At 33.6% G+C, this 17,910-nt stretch overlaps 1 protein-coding gene across 2 annotated transcripts; it reads left to right on the top strand.

Moving 5' to 3' along the window:
- Positions 1-1,731: 1,731 nt before the first annotated feature.
- On the top strand, positions 1,732-17,488 carry LOC122023769. Of its 2 annotated transcripts, none has more exons than XM_042582071.1 (18): positions 1,732-2,201; positions 2,287-2,464; positions 2,544-2,706; positions 3,440-3,576; positions 6,895-6,998; positions 7,109-7,204; positions 10,835-10,925; positions 11,207-11,327; positions 11,410-11,609; positions 13,286-13,377; positions 13,516-13,571; positions 14,226-14,315; positions 14,408-14,507; positions 15,720-15,824; positions 15,912-15,984; positions 16,748-16,902; positions 16,990-17,044; positions 17,208-17,488. In XM_042582071.1, the coding sequence occupies exons 1-18, from the start codon at positions 2,199-2,201 to the stop codon at positions 17,264-17,266; spliced, it is 1,878 nt and encodes a 625-aa protein (XP_042438005.1). In that variant the 5' UTR covers positions 1,732-2,198; the 3' UTR covers positions 17,267-17,488. The 2 variants fall into 2 exon arrangements, with proteins under 2 accessions (XP_042438005.1, XP_042438007.1); XM_042582073.1 differs by lacking the exon at positions 7,109-7,204 and adding an exon at positions 7,059-7,108 and having other exon boundaries at positions 6,895-6,969.
- The last annotated feature ends 422 nt before the right edge of the window (positions 17,489-17,910 follow it).

The following is a 17,910-nucleotide window of genomic DNA, read 5'->3' on the forward strand; positions in this document are numbered from 1 at the left end:
GGATCGAACTCTGGACCTTTCGACCACGAAACCATGCGCCCTCCAGCTGTGCTACGCCTTAGGGACAAGTTGCTAACTTCTACAATGATATTATCTTAAGTTGTTTTTATTTATTAGAGAGTAATAACTTGTTTAAAACAATGTTTGATTGTTTTCATTGAAGAAAACAAAACTAAAAAGACTCTGTAACACCTATTGTATTTCAAATAAATATTATATGTTAGTTTGATGTTGGACGGGATAATAATTATTGCGTAGGCTAACGAGAAGATAAAATTAAGGAAAATATAAGAAGAGAAATCTCCAAAAATAAAAACAGATGGTTATATAGACTTTAGATCTAAGATTAAACGAAAAGAAACAAATCATAATATACGAACCTTAATTTCTATCTTGTAGCGAAAAAAAATCCTATTAGAAAAAGAAATTGTTTAACATAAATCTTATCAGAAGGAAATAATACAACATGCCACTAATATAGACATATCTCAACACATATATAAAAAATATAAAAAAATCCTAACATAAAAATAAAAATTTATGAAAATAGTAAAAAAAATCTTTGGAGGTTTGGAAAATGGCCTAAACCATGCCTTGATGCCTTTTTGGTCCAAACTTAGTGGTTACAAATTTCTTAATAATAAATGTAGATATTTGAATTTTGTATGTATGAGTACTGATAGAGTTTAATTCTAAGTTTATAGTAAAAAATTATGATCATTTAAAATTTAACAAGCCATATTGGGATGATCTTGCATCATAGTTACAACATGTAACAACTTATTGCAAACTTCTATATATTGCATCAACTATCGAGTAACTTCTATATGTATAACAATTATCCGATCACTTCTACTATTTGGTAAAAGGTGAATACGTTCGCCCTTAATGTCCTCGCTATTTCGACTCAGGATCAACACAGAGGAAGTAAATCACAGTGACTAAGAAGACAAATGGCAAGTGTGGTGAGTTTGCACAAGTTGCAGGGATTTATGTCCCGTTAGCCATGAGATTCAACCCTAAGATCTCATGTGATAATCAATTTACCACTTACCAACTCAACTAAATCCGTGGGGATCCGATAACTTCTACTATGCTTCTACCCGCTAGCCGATAGTTTTTATAAGTTATAGTAGTTATCAATAGTTTCTGTAATAATGGTTGATTAAGGATTTTTTTTTGGATAAAATTATTAATAAAATATTGATGATCTTGTTGTTTTTTTAAAATACTTCTCTGAATTTAATTGGGAGTTTGTTTTTTTTTTATCGGTAATTTATCAAAAGACGTATCCAAGTTTTTAAATTTACCAGCATGTCACTTTGTTATTTACAAAAGGTGCACCTTTTTACCGTGTTTTCCCATTATACCCTCTTGATTATTATTTTTTTTATATTTTCTATGTCATTTCTCTCTATTCTCTTTCTTTCTATGTATGTAATGTTTATTTTTTATTTTTTTCAATTTTTTCTTTTCTTTTATACATGGATTCTTCTAAATACATTTTAACACATTTGAGAAATAATAATCAAATTATTTCTATATCAGGATAATTTTGATAATTCTTTCTTATTATATTTAATATATAAGAAGTTAAAATAAATAATGAATGATAAATTTAAATTTCTTGTAACTCTAAAACTATAGATGAACTAAAATAAATATAATCAAAATTATCTAGATTCATATTTGGTTTAAATTGAACCAAAGTTTTTAAACGGAGATACTTCTGTTTAACCTTGTTGGACTGATTGGAGAATTTGGGTAAGTAGGGATCTCTTCTTCACACCACGACGCACCCCTCTCTCTCCTCTGTTCGTCTTTGCCCGTGCAACGCCACCGCCTCACCCGCGGCGTCCTCTTCTACCCTCCCCGTCTCCTTCTCTCTGCTGCTCGACTTCTCTCTCTTGCTTCTCGCGATCGACCAGGCTGTCGCCGCCCCTCGTCGCGCGCACAGCCGTAGCCGGCGGGGGCGAGAAAGGCTGTTCCGACTGTCCCTCTACCTCTCTCGTGCCTCTACCTCTCTTGTTCTGCTCGCCCCGGGGCGTGACACCTCTCTGCCTCTCCCTGTCACTATTTGCGAGACGGAAAGGCGAAATGCTTCCTCGTCCTATCTGTTGAAAGCTTAGGCACTAGAACTCCTTATCTAATCGAACTCATCGTTCCGAGAAGCAAACATACTTCTCCCTTCATATCATATGGTGAGTTTCCTTATCTCGTTTCTCTTTCTTTCTCACACCCACTCAAAAAGTTCTACATTTGCTAACTTTCCCTTATTTTTCTCAGGCATCGAGTGGACCCTCTTTGGATGATTGCTTGAAGCTGTTGAGAGGCCAGCGGGACGAGCAAAAACTTGCCGGTCTCCTTCTCGCCTCAAAATTATGTCATGGGGATGACGCAACTGCCGTTCTAAAGGTCTATGATGCTGTCGGTGCTTGTTTTCTTCAGAGACTCATCTTAACCGGTAATGCTTGGGATCTTTTCCTAATAACTTCAACTTTGCTTATTTTATCGCGATTCAAGTTCCTTGGGTTTTGTTTCAGGTATGGGAAAGGGATCTGGTGGGTTTAGAAGTGGCGAGGATAAAGAGGCATATTTGAGGCTCTCCATCACCCTTCTTGCTGCATTGTGTCGGGTGCCAGAAATTGCTTCATCTGAGGACATGGTCTCTAAAGTTCCTCTTGTAGCTGAAATAGTTACAAAATCGTGAGTTTCTAATTTCGGTTCTTTTTCTTCTCTATGTCAAAGAATTTTGAATTTTTGCTATGTCATATTTTATCTTGTTGTGATACACATGATTAGCCGACCCCACTTAGTGGGGTAAGACTTGGTTGTAGTTGTTGTTGTTTGTGATACACATGATTGATTTTCACATACTAATCGTAGTCACACTTATTTTAATATTTTATTTAATAATTTTCTGAACTTATTTTTTAATACTCCGGCATTCATCAATCGGTATTGTTGTTAATATATTCACAACAAATCTCTGCATGATCAATTCTTAGCTTTGTTTATGTGTGTCAGTACAGGAAGATGGTTGAAGTAAATACCCATATTTTATTACTTGCCTTCCTTGTGGTTGCTGTTGGTCAACTGATTTACCTAGTAATTGAAAACATTCTTCTTGTATCCTTTCAGGGATACTCATCATGCTTTTTCTTGTCATGCTGCTCCTCAAAGGTAGCAAAGCTAGCATCACACAAATGTTGATCATATCTATTCTTGTAACTTGCGTAATGCCAACAGAAGTTTGATGTTACGCATCCTTACCTTTGTTTGCTCCAAAAACTAAAGTTCATATTTCATACCGTTTCCAGATGGAGCAAAATTATTTTTATTTTAAGCTATATAATTTAATCCCTCTGTAATTTTCTATTCTGATGTTGAGTTTTGGCTTGTTTGCTTGCATTGAAACTAGTTTGGGCTTTGGATGCAGGTCTGACCCATCCATTTTTGAGGAATGCTATGAGTTTCTCTTACTTGTTGCTGTTGCTTCGGATAGTGGAATAGCAAAATTTTATCAACCTGGAGTAATTGACATGCTTGCATCTCATATTACTACCTTGAGCGATGGTACTAAATGTTCTGTTTTCCTTGTATTGTATAATTGAAAATTGATAAAAGGGAGTTGTTTTTTGATATAAGAAAACATGAATTTGATTTAGAAACCATAAGTTTTATCCCTTTTAAAGGCCCTTTAGATTGGGTTGTAGTTTATACTTGTATGGACCCTTGCAAAGTCCCTTTAGATAAAGTTTTAGTTTATACTCGATAGAATCAACAAATCACACTAATCTCTCCTCTTGATTCCTTAGATTTGTTTGATTTCTACGTTTCTCCTACTACCTAGGTGTTAAAGTGAAAGTACTGATAAAACTTCTGCTGGTAGGGAATCAACGTCTGCAAATCTAATATTTTGCATGCCTTTTATGCTTTCTGCTTTCTGGATTTGGAAGTAGTAGTTGATTATTGAATCCATTCTGACCCTGCCAAAGTTTCTTCAATCCCATGAGACCAAGGTTTGAAAAACCGTCCTGTTCTATTGCTTGGCATAAGTTTTGCCCACCAACTGACACCCAACATCCAACTGACACATGAGTGACTTCTGTGAACGACAATGGGTTCCATGAGCCACAGTGACTTCTGAGTGACAACAAGTTCTGCAAGCAATCATGAGCACAAGGTTTCTGTGGCTAGTTAAGCTGATTTCTTCCTCTTCTTCCCTTTACTCCTCCCCAAGTCTGCATCCTCTTTGCCTCTTCATCCTCGATGATTCCTCCTTGTCTTTTCACCACGTATCGGTTCACCCAACACGACACTAACACTGTATCGTGTTGGCTATGGTCTGAAACTGGTTCCGAACACCTTGCATGAGTTGTAATTACCTTGCTGTTTGGATGTAGATGTATAGATAAATTTGTGTTGGAAATCATCGACTAAGACCTATGATGTTACCTACCTATGCCGAATTTGGGTGTTGTAGTTGATTACAAAATCCACAGATCATAGTAAATATGCAGAGTGGTGTTCGAACAGGCAACATATTGAACTGAAAAATGCTTGGGAATGTTGTTGAGTGAAGGTGGGCAAGCTTTCTGCACTTCAAGTTGGAGAAAAAGGTTGTCTGTCCTCATGGTTGTCAATCAATCATGATATGGATTGACTAAGTTAAATTGGCATCAGTAAGAACTAATCCAATATTGGCCAATATCTATCATATGTGTCTGATGGTTATCAAAAATGCAAAGGAGAGACTTAAAGTACCAAACTTAGCATTAAAAATTGAAATAATCAAACAAAAATGGGGAGGAATTGGCAATTTCTGTGCAAAATCAGCATTTCTTTCCAACATTAGTTCACTTCTTGCTTATTACTGGTTGATCTTGCAATGAATTTGTGAGGAGAAAAAAAAGAGCCTTTGTGAAGATGAGACCCTTCCACCAAGGATTTCTCTGCTATCCAACTTGGTATATCTGCTGCATTGTTTCTTAGATGAGAGGAGGAATATATCCGTTTTTGTGTTTAGAGAGCAAAGGAAGCAGAAGAATTCAGATGTTCCAGCTTCAGGAAAAGGTGGGAGCGACGAGGAGGGTCATTCGTGGCTCATGAGGAACTAGTAAGGATTGCGAGGAGGGTTATTTATCAATTAATAACTAAATATGGTTATTATTATCAATGATTACTCACATTTTACTGATAATGTCATTATTAATTCAATATTATATATAACTTATAGCCTATTAGTAATAAACTTTATTGTGTATTAGTAATAACAATAGTAATAATTCATTGCTTTTTAGTTAATACATTTTATTTATTTTTAATCGAGTTAACAATAGCAATAGCTTAGATATGTAACATTTATAAATCCCTAATATTATATTAGGTACATTGGAATTAGATTAAGTTAATTATACTGTAATAGGTGAGTTCATTTTGTGAGGTTAATTATATTTTGTTGATTCTATTATTTAATTCCTATACTCTGTAATTATTTAATATGTAAGATTAACTATATTTGGTATTATAATAACTAATCAGTATAATTTAGTAATACAATTAGCTAAGCTAAGAAAGATTAGGGATTTATAAATGTTACATATCTAAGCTATTGCTATTGTTAACTCGATTAAAAATAAATAAAATGTATTAACTAAAAAGTAATGAATTATTACTATTTATTACTATTGTTATTACTAATACACAATAAATTTTATTACTAATAGGCTATAAGTTATATATAATATTGAATTAATAATGACATTATCAGTAAAATGTGAGTAATCATTGATAATAATAACCATATTTAGTTATTAATTGATAAATAATTTATGGAAATAATATTTAGTTATTCACTTGATTTATATTTATAAATATAATATTCTTTATCTTATATTTATCAATTAACTAATATAAGTAAAAGATAGTTATTAATTATTATATAATGTAATAGGAATCATACTTACATGATAAACTAGCGTTACTACTTTTCAGAGCATAGTAAAGAGAGATTTCTTTGTGGATGAAGCTATGATATTTTTTGATTTTAAAATATTGAATTCTTTTTTACTATGGTATAGTAATTAAATAAGACTTACAATTAGATTGAACTGAAAAATTTGAATAAAATCTTTCAAAGGAAGTTACACTTTTTTTGAAAAAATATGCATCTATTCCTAGTTGGCGCAAACTTATATGATGATAAAGTTGTCATGTGTCCAAATCTTGATCACGTAGTTGGATTTTTATTTTTCAATTTGTTAATATCTCTCTTTGTAGATTGATTTCAACCCTGATTTAAAGATTGATTTCAATTCTAGTGTAGTGGAATGAGGCAAAGGAAGATATTGATTAAATGCAAGGGGAATTTGAGATCGAGAATGAGATTTAAATCTGATACCACTTGACGCAACATTGGCAAGGATTGTGTCTTAGCCTGTGATCTCACATGGTTTTGCATGCCTTGGTTGACAATCTCCCAAGAGAGACTAGAATATTTGAGAGCAAAATAGACTAGGTTGATAGAGTGAGCTCTTTTATAGATCTTATGATAATATGGGCTTATAAGACTTAGTCAAATTGACAAAGTTGCTAGAAATAATAAAATTGGGAAAACAATTTAAGCAAGAATAAAATAAAAAAAATGACAGTTAGTTCTAACAATTGTCTATTTCATTCTATTTTTGTTTGCATGAAGATGTGTTCCTAGTATGATCGTTATTAAAGTCATTATTATATACATCAATTGGAATTCTAGATCTGTTAAACGTTAGATGGTTATATTTTGAACTGTTATTCTTTGTATCTAATTGATGATTAACTTCATCGTGATATATAATTGTTCGACCCTTGTGCATGATATTGTTACTTATGTAGTCTCTTTCTTTCAAGGTACTCGCGCACTTGAGTTTGCCATGCAACTCCTGCAGCTATTGGTGAATCAGCTATCTATTGGCTTTGTAATTAGTGAGAACCTGCCTCTCATATTATCTATGGTATGCTGCTGTGATATTTTAGCATGTTTTCTTACCCCTTTTTCTGGATGGATTTTCCAGTAATAATTGAATCATCCACATGCACGCTCACAGTTAATTTGGTGATGCAGGTAACTTTAATATCTAGGCAATTTGCCGTTTTGCAGAATGCCTTCAAATTTGATGCTCTTCATATGCTCACTTCACTTCTATCATCAAATAATACTGTATGTGAATTGTCTCTTCCCCTTCACAATATTTTATCAATCATTATGGAAGTCAGATATGTATTAGTTGTTGTCCTGCTTGCCATGTGTTGTCAACACTAATTTTGTCTGATGCAACTTCCTAGTTCAGACTCAATATCATGCTTAAAAAATGGGCTTGATAAGCATGACTAAATCAGTATCGATTCATCTAGAGGATATTTCTTGTGCTAGTTCTTATTGTGGCACTTGATGTTTCACATTTCCATCATTTCTGTAAATGCTAGAAAATGGGGAAAAACAATAAACTTGAATTTCAGTAGTTCTCTGAGCAGGGTAAGCTAGATGATGTAGTAAAACTTGGCAATAAGTTAAGTATATGAGATTAGAATAGATAGTGCGATTAAATTTTGTATGTTAGGCTAAACTTGGTAAGGCAATGCAAAACGTTTTTCTACAATAAATGCTTTCTCATCACAAAGTTTGGTTTTCTCAAAATTGTGTTGGAAAATTGAAAAAATAAAAAATGTTTGCTAATCACTTTTACTTTCAAATATTATTTATTTTATTTATGGTTTCTTATTTTTCTTATCCAAACGAAACTCTAAATGCATTCTAAAATACTCATCTAAAGTTTAAGGGGGCGTTTGGTTCTTTCCTAGAAATAGGAATCGGAATGGGAATCATTGTATTGTGGAATGGGCTCATATCACTCTTAAAAGCAATGTTTGGTTAGTTGCATATTTTCTATCGGAATAAATCAAAATTTTCTTTTTTACCCTTAAAGGAAAATAAGAGAAAAAATTAGATGTGAGAGAAAGATGAATGTGAGAGAAAAATATGATGAAAGAGAATGATGAGAAAGAAAGTATGATGAGAGAGAAAGTGTGATAAAAAAATGAAGAGAGAGAAAGTGTAATGAGAGAAAATGAGAAAAGAGAGTGTGATAGGAGAGAGCATGATGAGAGAAGATGAGAGAGAAAATATGATGTGAGAGAAAGTATGATGGGAGAGGATGAAGAGAGAGAGAGGAAATGTAATGAGAAAAAATGAGGAGAGAGTGTGATGAGAGAGATTGAGGAGAGAGAAAGTATGGTGAGAGAGAAAGTGTGATGAGAAAAAAAGAGAACAGTGAGTGTGATGGGAGAGATTGAGGAGATAGAAAGTATGATGAGGGAGGAAGTACGATGAGAGAGAAAGTGTGTTGAGGAAAAAAAAGGAGGGAGTGTGACAAGAGAGATTGAGGAGAGAGAAAGTGTTATGAGAGTGAAAGTGTGATGAGAAAAAAAAAAGAGAAAAGAGAGTGATGGGAGAGATTGAGGAGAGAGAAAGTATGATGAGAAAAAAAGAAGGAAGAGAGTTCGATGGAAGAGATTGAGGAGAGAGAAAGTATGATGAGAGAGAGTGTAATGAGAAAAAAGAGGAAAGAGAGTGTGATAGGAGAGATTAACGAGAGAGAAAGTGTGTGAAAATATGATGAGAGAGAACAAGGAGAGAGAAGTGATATGAAAGAAAAAATAAATAAATATACTTTGATATTTGATATTAAGGGAGAAAATTTTAGTTTTAGGTCAAGAGTATTTTTGGAATAAGGGAATATTTTGATTGATGAAAATAGGATAATGACTCATTGAAGGGGAGGTACATGGGAATGAGTTATTATCCAATTTCAAGGATTCATTCCCTTGTTTGTATTCCTATTCCTATAATCCAAACATTAACAATGACAATTAATAATTCTCATTCCCATTCCCATTCCCATTCTCATTCCCCACTCCTATTCTCCTAAACCAAACGCCCCCTAAAATATCATTTTATGGAGGAGTTTTAGTCCTTGTGTTGACAATATGGTTCAACACCATGTTGTGCCTATACTTGACACACATTGAAGCATGCTAAGATGTATTTAGGTGAGGTTTACTCTTTTAATACTTATTAACTTTATTTATTTACTACTAAAAATAAAATTATAATAATTAGATAATCAATTGAATTAAAATTATATTATATGATATTGTACTGATACTCCACATGATTTTGCATGTGTAAGCATATCATGCCGTTATGAATTCAAATGGATATCAAGTTGAGTTAAAAATATATTATTTATTTTTTTGCTTTTTTGTGAATAAAGTTATATCAGTTTTATTCTATAATATTCTTCCACTTAAGTTGTTCACTCTTAGAAATAAGATTATAGTACTTAGATACTTAATCAAATTAAAATTTTAGAAAAACAAGCTAAAAAATAATAAATATTACTTAAATTCATCAGGACGTGTGTGAAACATGCTAATACTTGCCGAGTGTTGGCACTATATGATACTCATGGGCATGTGCAACCTAAGAAGTTATGTAGTAATCTTTATTAGGTTTCTGAAAATTTTATTAGGATGATACATTTCGAGTGTCACCTGGCACAACACAAGATTTCAACCTTGCTTTCCTTATCTTATAAGTTATTTCAACTTTTTTCATGGTCATGTTTTTTCATAGCTCTTTCCAACTAGCTCTCGATTGCTGGAATATAATTTGTAAATGCACAATGAATATGAAGGATTGATGCTTTCATGGAAATTACACTGGAAATATATTGTAATAACACCTATGACAATAGAAAAAAATGAATTAATATCATGCTTAAATCAAAATTATAAGTTATTGCATAAATTTTATTAATTTATGCAAATAATATAAGGAACAGTCTGACATTGTCTATTCAAATTATATCCTGTTTAGTCATTTCTATTCTGTTGTGTTTCCATCTCTAGTTTGTGAAATACCTTAATTATAGAAACTGCAGCCCAGTCACTATTTTTTCAAACATATCAACTTTGTTGGAATTTCTTTATCATATCAGTTTTTTCTACTAGAATCTTGTTTTGCAAATTCCGATCAGCCATCTTGTTAACTATGCTACTAAGTACTACTAGTATCATTCATGAGCTTAATTATGTTCCTTTGATATAGCAGTTCATCTGAGCACGTCCTCAGTTAGAGTGATATTGAGTCCCTTACCAGGACAGTTTGAACCTAATACATAACAACAATTTCCACGCGTGAAGCCAAGTAGTTTTCTTTAGCTATTGTAATTGCTTAACTAAAATTCTATCCTGCTTCATTCATCTTCTTAGCCTTAGCCATCTGACAAAAGGGTGCAACAATGCAAATAAAAACAAGGAAAAATTAGATGAAAGAACATAGATTTTGGTTATCTCCTCTTGTACCCATCTTATATAAGGGATATAACATCTAGATTATCATGTAGCACTTGGATGTAATTTTATATTGCTGATACCTATATGATGAAGCTGTTACTTCTTGTGACCTGGCCACGGTTCATGACCACTAGTTATTTTTTAATTTGTTGCACCCCCTTCTCTATTGTCTGCATGCAAAGTGGGTGTAGACAAAGGACAATGTAGATACATACTGCACGTCTGGACCATTAGTTTTTCTTTGAAACATTTTGTTTTGATTTTTTATTTTTCTTAACTTGAAGCACATTAAATTTTGTTTCAATCTTATCATTCATTTATTAGAACATTTGTTTAGCCTATTTGCTATTGAGTTGGCTTTCTATTGCTCTGATTTTGAGATTATAAATTTGTGTAAATTACTCTTTTAATTGTATGAACATCTATATTTTAGATGTTTCATGAAGCTCTAAGGACGATGCCAAGTAATACATGGGCAGCTCAAGTACATGTTGGCATTAGTGAAATACTTCGAAACCGTGTTGGTATGCTTATTTTACTTATATACAGTTTAATATGTGCACATTACTTTAAGGGCTCGAACTTTGTGATTCCTCTTCTTTCTACCTCTTTATGTTAGTTATTGCTGCTGCATAGTATTCAAAACCATGGTTGTAGCTCATGCACTTTTTGTGCTCCTTAAAACAAAGTCAAGCTGATTTTAGGTATCCATAAAAAATTAACCCGAAAATTTCTTTCTTCTTTATCAATAAGAATAACTGAGGACTGGTATAGAGGAGTTGAATATGTGTTTAAAATCTTGCAGTTTCTGCTGAAAAGCTCCAAGCACTTCTTTTGGCAGATTTGATGATGTCTATACTAGGGGTAAACTGGTTGTTGAATCAGATACAGTTGCAGCATGACCAAGAAATTATTCCAGTTGACAAGTAAGAACCTTTTTTTTGGTTTTCTAGGTGAACCTCTTTTAAGTGGTTGTTTTATATTTACGTGAAATTCACATCCTTGTAGGTTTGTTTTTCTTGTATTGGAGTCATCAAGGGTAGAAGTTGCTATTTTACTTAATGAGCTAGCCTACTTAAAATATGAACCTTCCAGCAGCTCTTCTGATGCATTGGGAATAATTATTCAAAAGCAGCAAAATTTGGCTTTATCTTTTTCCTTGATAGAAAAGATTATCAAACTTTTGTCCAATGTTAGTGATGCAAAAGGTACCTTTATCTTTGCTTCTTGTCTTGGTTTCAATCTTATATGGTATTTCTGAAGTACCTGTTCATCCTATTAATTGTTATTGATGATTTAGGTTAATCTCTTGTTGATCTTAATCTATCTTATTATTGCTTTCTATTTTCAATAAGGAAAGTTAGGGTTCAAATACCTCAAAGTTTTTTTTCTACTTATGTGTATTATTTATGACCTCAATATTACATTATAATTCATGTAATATATGTTAGTTATTAACTAGGCCCGTAGTTTTACATATAAGGCTTGTTCAAATGAAGGATAGATAAATTGAATCATGAATGATGAAGTGTGGATCGATTAATGAGTAGATGAATGAAAATTGATTTATCCTTCCATTCGAAGGATTGCACAGATGGATTAGATAGAATGATATATCCATTTATTGATGCTTTCACTTATTCATATGCAAGGATACATGGAAGGGTGGATAATTGAATTTGATTAAAAGAAAATAATACCATTTTTTCCCTATAACTCTCACCCTCTTTTCTCTTTCATTCTGTCCATCTAACTTCTATATAATATTTTAATCAACAATTTATAAAGTGAAAATGATTTAGTTTATAGAGGTTTCTTTTAAATAAGATTTTAATAATGTTCTGTTTATCCTAGAGGGTAGATGGAAGAGGGAAAAGGATGAACAGTGGTGGAAAAGGATCAATTGTGGAAAGAAAAGGAAATGAGGGGAGCAAAGGAGGAAAATAGAAGGAAAAAGATGAAAAGGAATTCACATTGACCAGGTCGCAATCACAATTCGTGGCCAGGCTGCAACTTGCAGTCTGGTAGGCCATGGTTGGGAGCTCACCGTTGGGGATGTTTGGGGTTGTTGGCTCGTCGGAGAGTTTGGCTTGAGGAAAGAAAACTCTTTCTGTTTGATTTCGGATGGACACAAAAATAGCCAAAACCCTTAGTGCAACAAACAATGTATGTTTGTGCTAGTGCGACGAACAATGAACGTTAGTTCGAAAGACAACGAATGTTAGCTGAGGTGGTGAACATTGGCATTGATGTGACAATTGTGGGTGTGTAAATGCTGATGTTGTGGGTGCACAAATGATGTTAGCAATGGGTGATATGCATGAGGAAATTCTTTATAAACGGTTACATGTAAGGAAATTCACAAGAAGATAATCAATATATGCATATATAACTTATTAATCATTCCTTTATATCCTTCCCTTGGTTCACTTGATTTGGAAGGGTAAAAAATGAGGGAAAAATTGGAATTTTTTCAGATGATTTATCCCTCCTGAGTGATTCATCCTTCCAACTAATCAATTGAAGAGACGAATATATGTATCCACCCATCCACTTATTCATTCGTGACTTGTTTGTTCAAACTAATATTCTAAGCGAACAACTGAGTAAATGCAAATATTTGAGTCCATCCAACCCTTAGGTCCCTAGCATTGCCCCTGAAGCTAGCTCAAAGATATCATGTAAGTCCATCTTGTTACAAATATACTCGATCCTAGTACCTCTCTAAAGGACTTTGTTAACAAGTATGATAACTTATCATTTGAGTAGAAAAATGCCATGACAATTTCATTAGATTACACTCTATCTATCAAAGTGATAATCAATCTTTATGTTTATGTGCTTTGATCAAAATTTCTTAGCACACTTCTTTTTTTATTTGCAGATTCCCCTATGAAAGATAGCACTTTGACAAAGATGGTTTCAGGACTTGAGGAAACAATTAACTTGATTTTTGATTTTTTACAAGACTCAAAGGTGATTTTATATGCTTCCTAGACTGAGACTTGAGTTTTGTGGTCTCCTTAATTTGGTGTTGATCTCAGTATCCACTTTATATTTCCTAGCCTGAGATTTCAATTTTATGGTTTCCTTAACTTGGTTGATCTTCAATAGGATCATGGTCAAAGAAAAGGTGATGATCTTTTAGCAGCAGTCAGGATAGTAGGAAGGTGCGATTACCTTTTGTATATCTCTCTCATTATCTTAGCAACTATAGTTTTCTTCTTTTTCAGAAAGCAGAGTATTGTTTTCTTTGCTCTAATATGTTAGTTGGATCTTAATGTAGTAACTAGACGAAAGTTATGGACTTTCACAAACTTAACATCTATATGGTTATGATTTATAAAGATATTCTTATTGTTGTTGTTGGTGTTGTTGTGTTCTCAGAAATAAACAAATATTTAATTTCTAGTTGGCATGCTCCCTGATTGATATATTGGTTTGGGGACTCATAGGATATAACCAAACAGGTGAATGTTGAGTTAGAAAACTTAAAAGAAAACTGGATCTCTGCTGTCATGTAAATGCAAGTGTTGTTGGTATGAGGTGGCAATGTCATTCAAAAGCTACCTTAACCTCATTCATGCATTTGTAGGTCAAGGTTGGAATTTCTCTTATGGTGTTATTTGATGCCTTTTCTTATCCTAGTGATTGCTTGATGCTGGCGGTTATATAATTTTTATCAATATGTTTCATGGACCTTATAGAAAGATTGTGTGGATGGCTAGAGTGGTTATGTTTTTAGTTTCATTGCCAGAGCTCTTTGTTTTCTACATATCTGCGCGCATACTAGATTAAGCTTCTGAATTTGATGAATGTTCCAGCTACCTTGCTGAGGTACCCATTGCATGCCAGGAAAAGATGCGAGCTTTGTTGGGATATCTTCTGTCAGTTGAAGGGCAAGATGAAACAAGGTTTAACTCTCTTCTCGCTATACTGTGTTGTGAACTTAAGAATTATTTAGTTTCATTGCTGATAGTAGTTATCTTTTACCGCTGTGGTTTAGTCCCTTCTATTCCATCTGCTTCTTGCTTCCGTGGTTGTGCCAAATAACAATGCATATTGATGGGTGCAAGGCCTTGGCTTCAGCTGGGGGGCATAGAGAGGTATCCCTGTTTCTTTATACTAGTTAAAATATTTTTATTATTTTCCTTATTCATTCAGCTGTGTTTACTTTATTAGAGAAAAAGCAAGAACAAATGAAGAGATACGATTTTTACTTTGTCGGAGAGAAAATTGGAGGTAAAGAAAGTGGGAGAATAATTCTTTTCTTTCTCCTCAAAATTGGACAGATCCGATCAGAAGAAATTCTCATCAAGTTTCCATGTACCCTTTCCCTAGTTGCAGCCTTGACCTCTTGCCCTTGACTTTGAGGCTGCTCGTGGCCTTTGCTGCAGCTATACATTTTCTACATTCACAAAATAATAAGGGTAGGATCAGAATTTAACTTTTCCTTATGTCCATCCCTTTAGGAAATACAGTTGTAGTAAAACCATTTTTCTTTCCCTTCCTTTCCCATCCTTCCATTTTCTATTCTGATATCTTCTTTCTATAGTATTCTCTAAGCCTACAAGGAAGCACAACCTTAATTTTGTTTACTTGGGATAATATGGGAAAACAATTAAGCGTGTTCAGGTTTTTTCATTGTTCTTATTCTATTGCAATGTGCAAAGAGCACTCAGTGGTTCTCTAGTTTTGCTGTGTTTGGTTGACTGCACTTTGACCCAGTTAACTACAGTTCAGGACTCCCACTTCAATCCAATATTTTTGTAGCACCTTTAAATGTTATTCATATATTTTCCTGCCTCTACTACTGGAGTCTGCCATTTCTTTGATTCTATTGTTGATGCATGCATCTTGGACTCAATTTTATTCGTCCGTCATAGCCACTCACAGCCACGGGATGACCAATGTTTACACATCTCTACTGTGCACAGTACAATGATAACAATCCATATATTGATCCTCTCTCTCGACCTGCATCAGTAGAAAGTTCTGCATTGCTTTTGTATTATGGAATTAATAATTTTTTGAGAAGTTCGGCTTGCAGGCTTATGCATTAAAAGACATACAGGTTTTTTATGCAATGACATGGCAATGAAATGAACATTCTAGTTCTCATTTTGAACTTCGGAACCTCTTCATTGAAGTCATATTGGTTCACAAAATTCCTGTTATTTTATATGATACTCCTCGCTAGTCTAACTATACTGCATCAGACTTGTGTTTGATCATCTGAATTTTAAGATTAATATCACCTTGCTCTAGTTTTCAATTCAGTACTTTTTAAGATAAGATAAGTTTCTCCATCTTGTCAGATTGTGGAATGTCTGGTGAATATGGTTGGAAGTAATAGCCAAATAGTCAATGACAAGGATACAGTGTTCTTGGCTTGTGATACCATCATGAATCTTCTATTAAGTGTAAGTCAGGGCCAGATCATTTGCGGCCTGCAGCTGGTAATTTCTTTGTTTTCAGTTATTTTGATTTTCTGGATTACTTTTTGACAGAGAAAGGAACTCAAAGATTGGATAGAGTGGTCCGATTTTGTTAATCTATTACATGCATTAATCTTTTGGAATGGTATTTTTCTTATCTCCAAGTATTTTAATATCCCCTAAATATGAACTATCTATGGGCCAAAGATATGCTTATTGCAGCAATTATGATTTTCTTTTTTGTATAATTTTGTGTCTCCTCTTAGCTGTATTTTTTTGACAAGTGAAGTTTAAAAGTGAATCTTGAAGAAACCCAATCACCTATCCATCTCATATTTTTTCACATTCAGATTATTCTTTTCGGTAAATGGCCTTAACAGCCAACTGTTGTTTGATTGTGATACCTTGCAAAATTTCCTTTCTCAGGGTATGCCATCTGAAGTGAAAACGTCTGTTGTTTTAGTCATTTCAGTTAAATCCGATATAACAAGAATTGTGGAGATTTGGTACCAAAAACTTAAGCTAACACTCGAGAATAACTCTCAGACATTTAACGATGACACATTAATATCATAGTTGGACAGGTTGGTCTTTTGTTGCATGTTTTTTGAATGGATCAAATTATACTATTTCAACACAGGATTTAAATATTTTGCAAGTTGGTGTTGGTGATGATTTATCAAACTCTCAAGGGATGTTATGTTATTAAAAGTTTGAATATCGTTGGAACTTTCCTCCACTAACATAGCACATCCTTTCTTTTGGTAGTGTTTTTTATCACTTGGTTGTTTCAGTGGACCTCCTATTTTCATGACAGCCACTTAACCTTTTAATAGTGTTTGCCTTATTTTTAGAACTTGTTTTGTATCCAAAACAGTAATATGCTTTTTTCGCTGTGTTCTACTAAGAAAACTGCAAGGACCCATCCGTTATGATGATGGTTTCAAGCATCTGCTGCTTGGTGTTGGACTTGACATCAGAGGAGTCTCTTCTAAACCAATCAAGTTTCGACCAAAGTTCTCTCGAGAAGTTGTCTCATCTTATTGCAAGAAGTTTAAATCAGGTACACATACCTTCTGGAATGACATGTTTGTTGTTGATATCCTGACATCTGGTCGATTTCTTAAATATCATATTTGGCTTGGTGTAGGGTGAGCTGGAGTATTTGAAAGATCATTCAGATCTCCATCAAATTATCAGTGCAGGTTGGTTAAATAGTTGCTATAGTAATCAGCAACTTTCGAGCTTCACCGATTCATTGAGCTTCTGCCTTTTATTCAACTTGATGCTTCTCTTATAGAATGGATTCACTAAAGGCTGTTTCTTATAATGATCCTCTTTTTTTTTTCCTCTTTGAACAACTTGCAGGGTACTGCGATTGGGCTGATCGGTTCCCTTCGGTTAGAAATGCTGTTGAGAACTCATAAAGAAGCACTTACAAGATTTTATACTGGAAGGGGGATTTATTTAACCCTATCTTGCTGGGTATGGTTTATGTTGTTGGAAATTGAACTGATCCTTGAAACCATATTCTTGGAGTTACTTTTTGTTGGAAAGATTACGAGTTAAACTATTACTATATCATGTTGAAAGTACAAAAGATCTACTTAAAATTATAATATAATTAAATAGTTTTAGTCGTTTCATAATTTATGTTTTCAATAGTCAACCACTTCATTAAAGAAGTAAGTCTAGATTATCTTTAGTCTCTCTTTTTGTCTCGTCTTCATTTCTAATGCAATTTATTTTTTTGATTGTCTTCCTCTACATCTTTTCTTTTAACGATCTTGGGCCATCAAAATATTTTATATATTTGTGACAAGATCCCTTGGTGGAGGTTTCAATCGGTGCCTCAAAAATGAATTCAAGCGACGTGCTAGTGGACTCGGTATGCAGCTATTGAACCAGTCCAATTATAGATAGATTATATTACTGTGGATTTTACAGTTTGATGGTTTAGAACGTATGGTTTGACGGTTTGAAATCGTTAGTTCAACGGTTTAAGATTGTTTTTTTGATCAAGAATAGGCTATTCAATAAAAAAAGTAAGACAATCTTTCTATATATTTTT

Source organism: Zingiber officinale, chromosome 9B (assembly GCF_018446385.1).
Source record: "Zingiber officinale cultivar Zhangliang chromosome 9B, Zo_v1.1, whole genome shotgun sequence".
In the NCBI taxonomy this organism is placed as follows: Eukaryota; Viridiplantae; Streptophyta; class Magnoliopsida; order Zingiberales; family Zingiberaceae; genus Zingiber; species Zingiber officinale.

What these genes read in the sequence shown, in the direction of transcription:
- LOC122023769 (XM_042582071.1), top strand. An exon ending in TATTACTACCTTGAGCGATG is followed by an intron (nt 3,577 to 6,894) that starts GTACTAAATGTT and finishes CTTTCTTTCAAG; the next exon opens with GTACTCGCGCACTTGAGTTT. An exon ending in CCATCAAATTATCAGTGCAG is followed by an intron (nt 17,045 to 17,207) that starts GTTGGTTAAATA and finishes AACAACTTGCAG; the next exon opens with GGTACTGCGATTGGGCTGAT.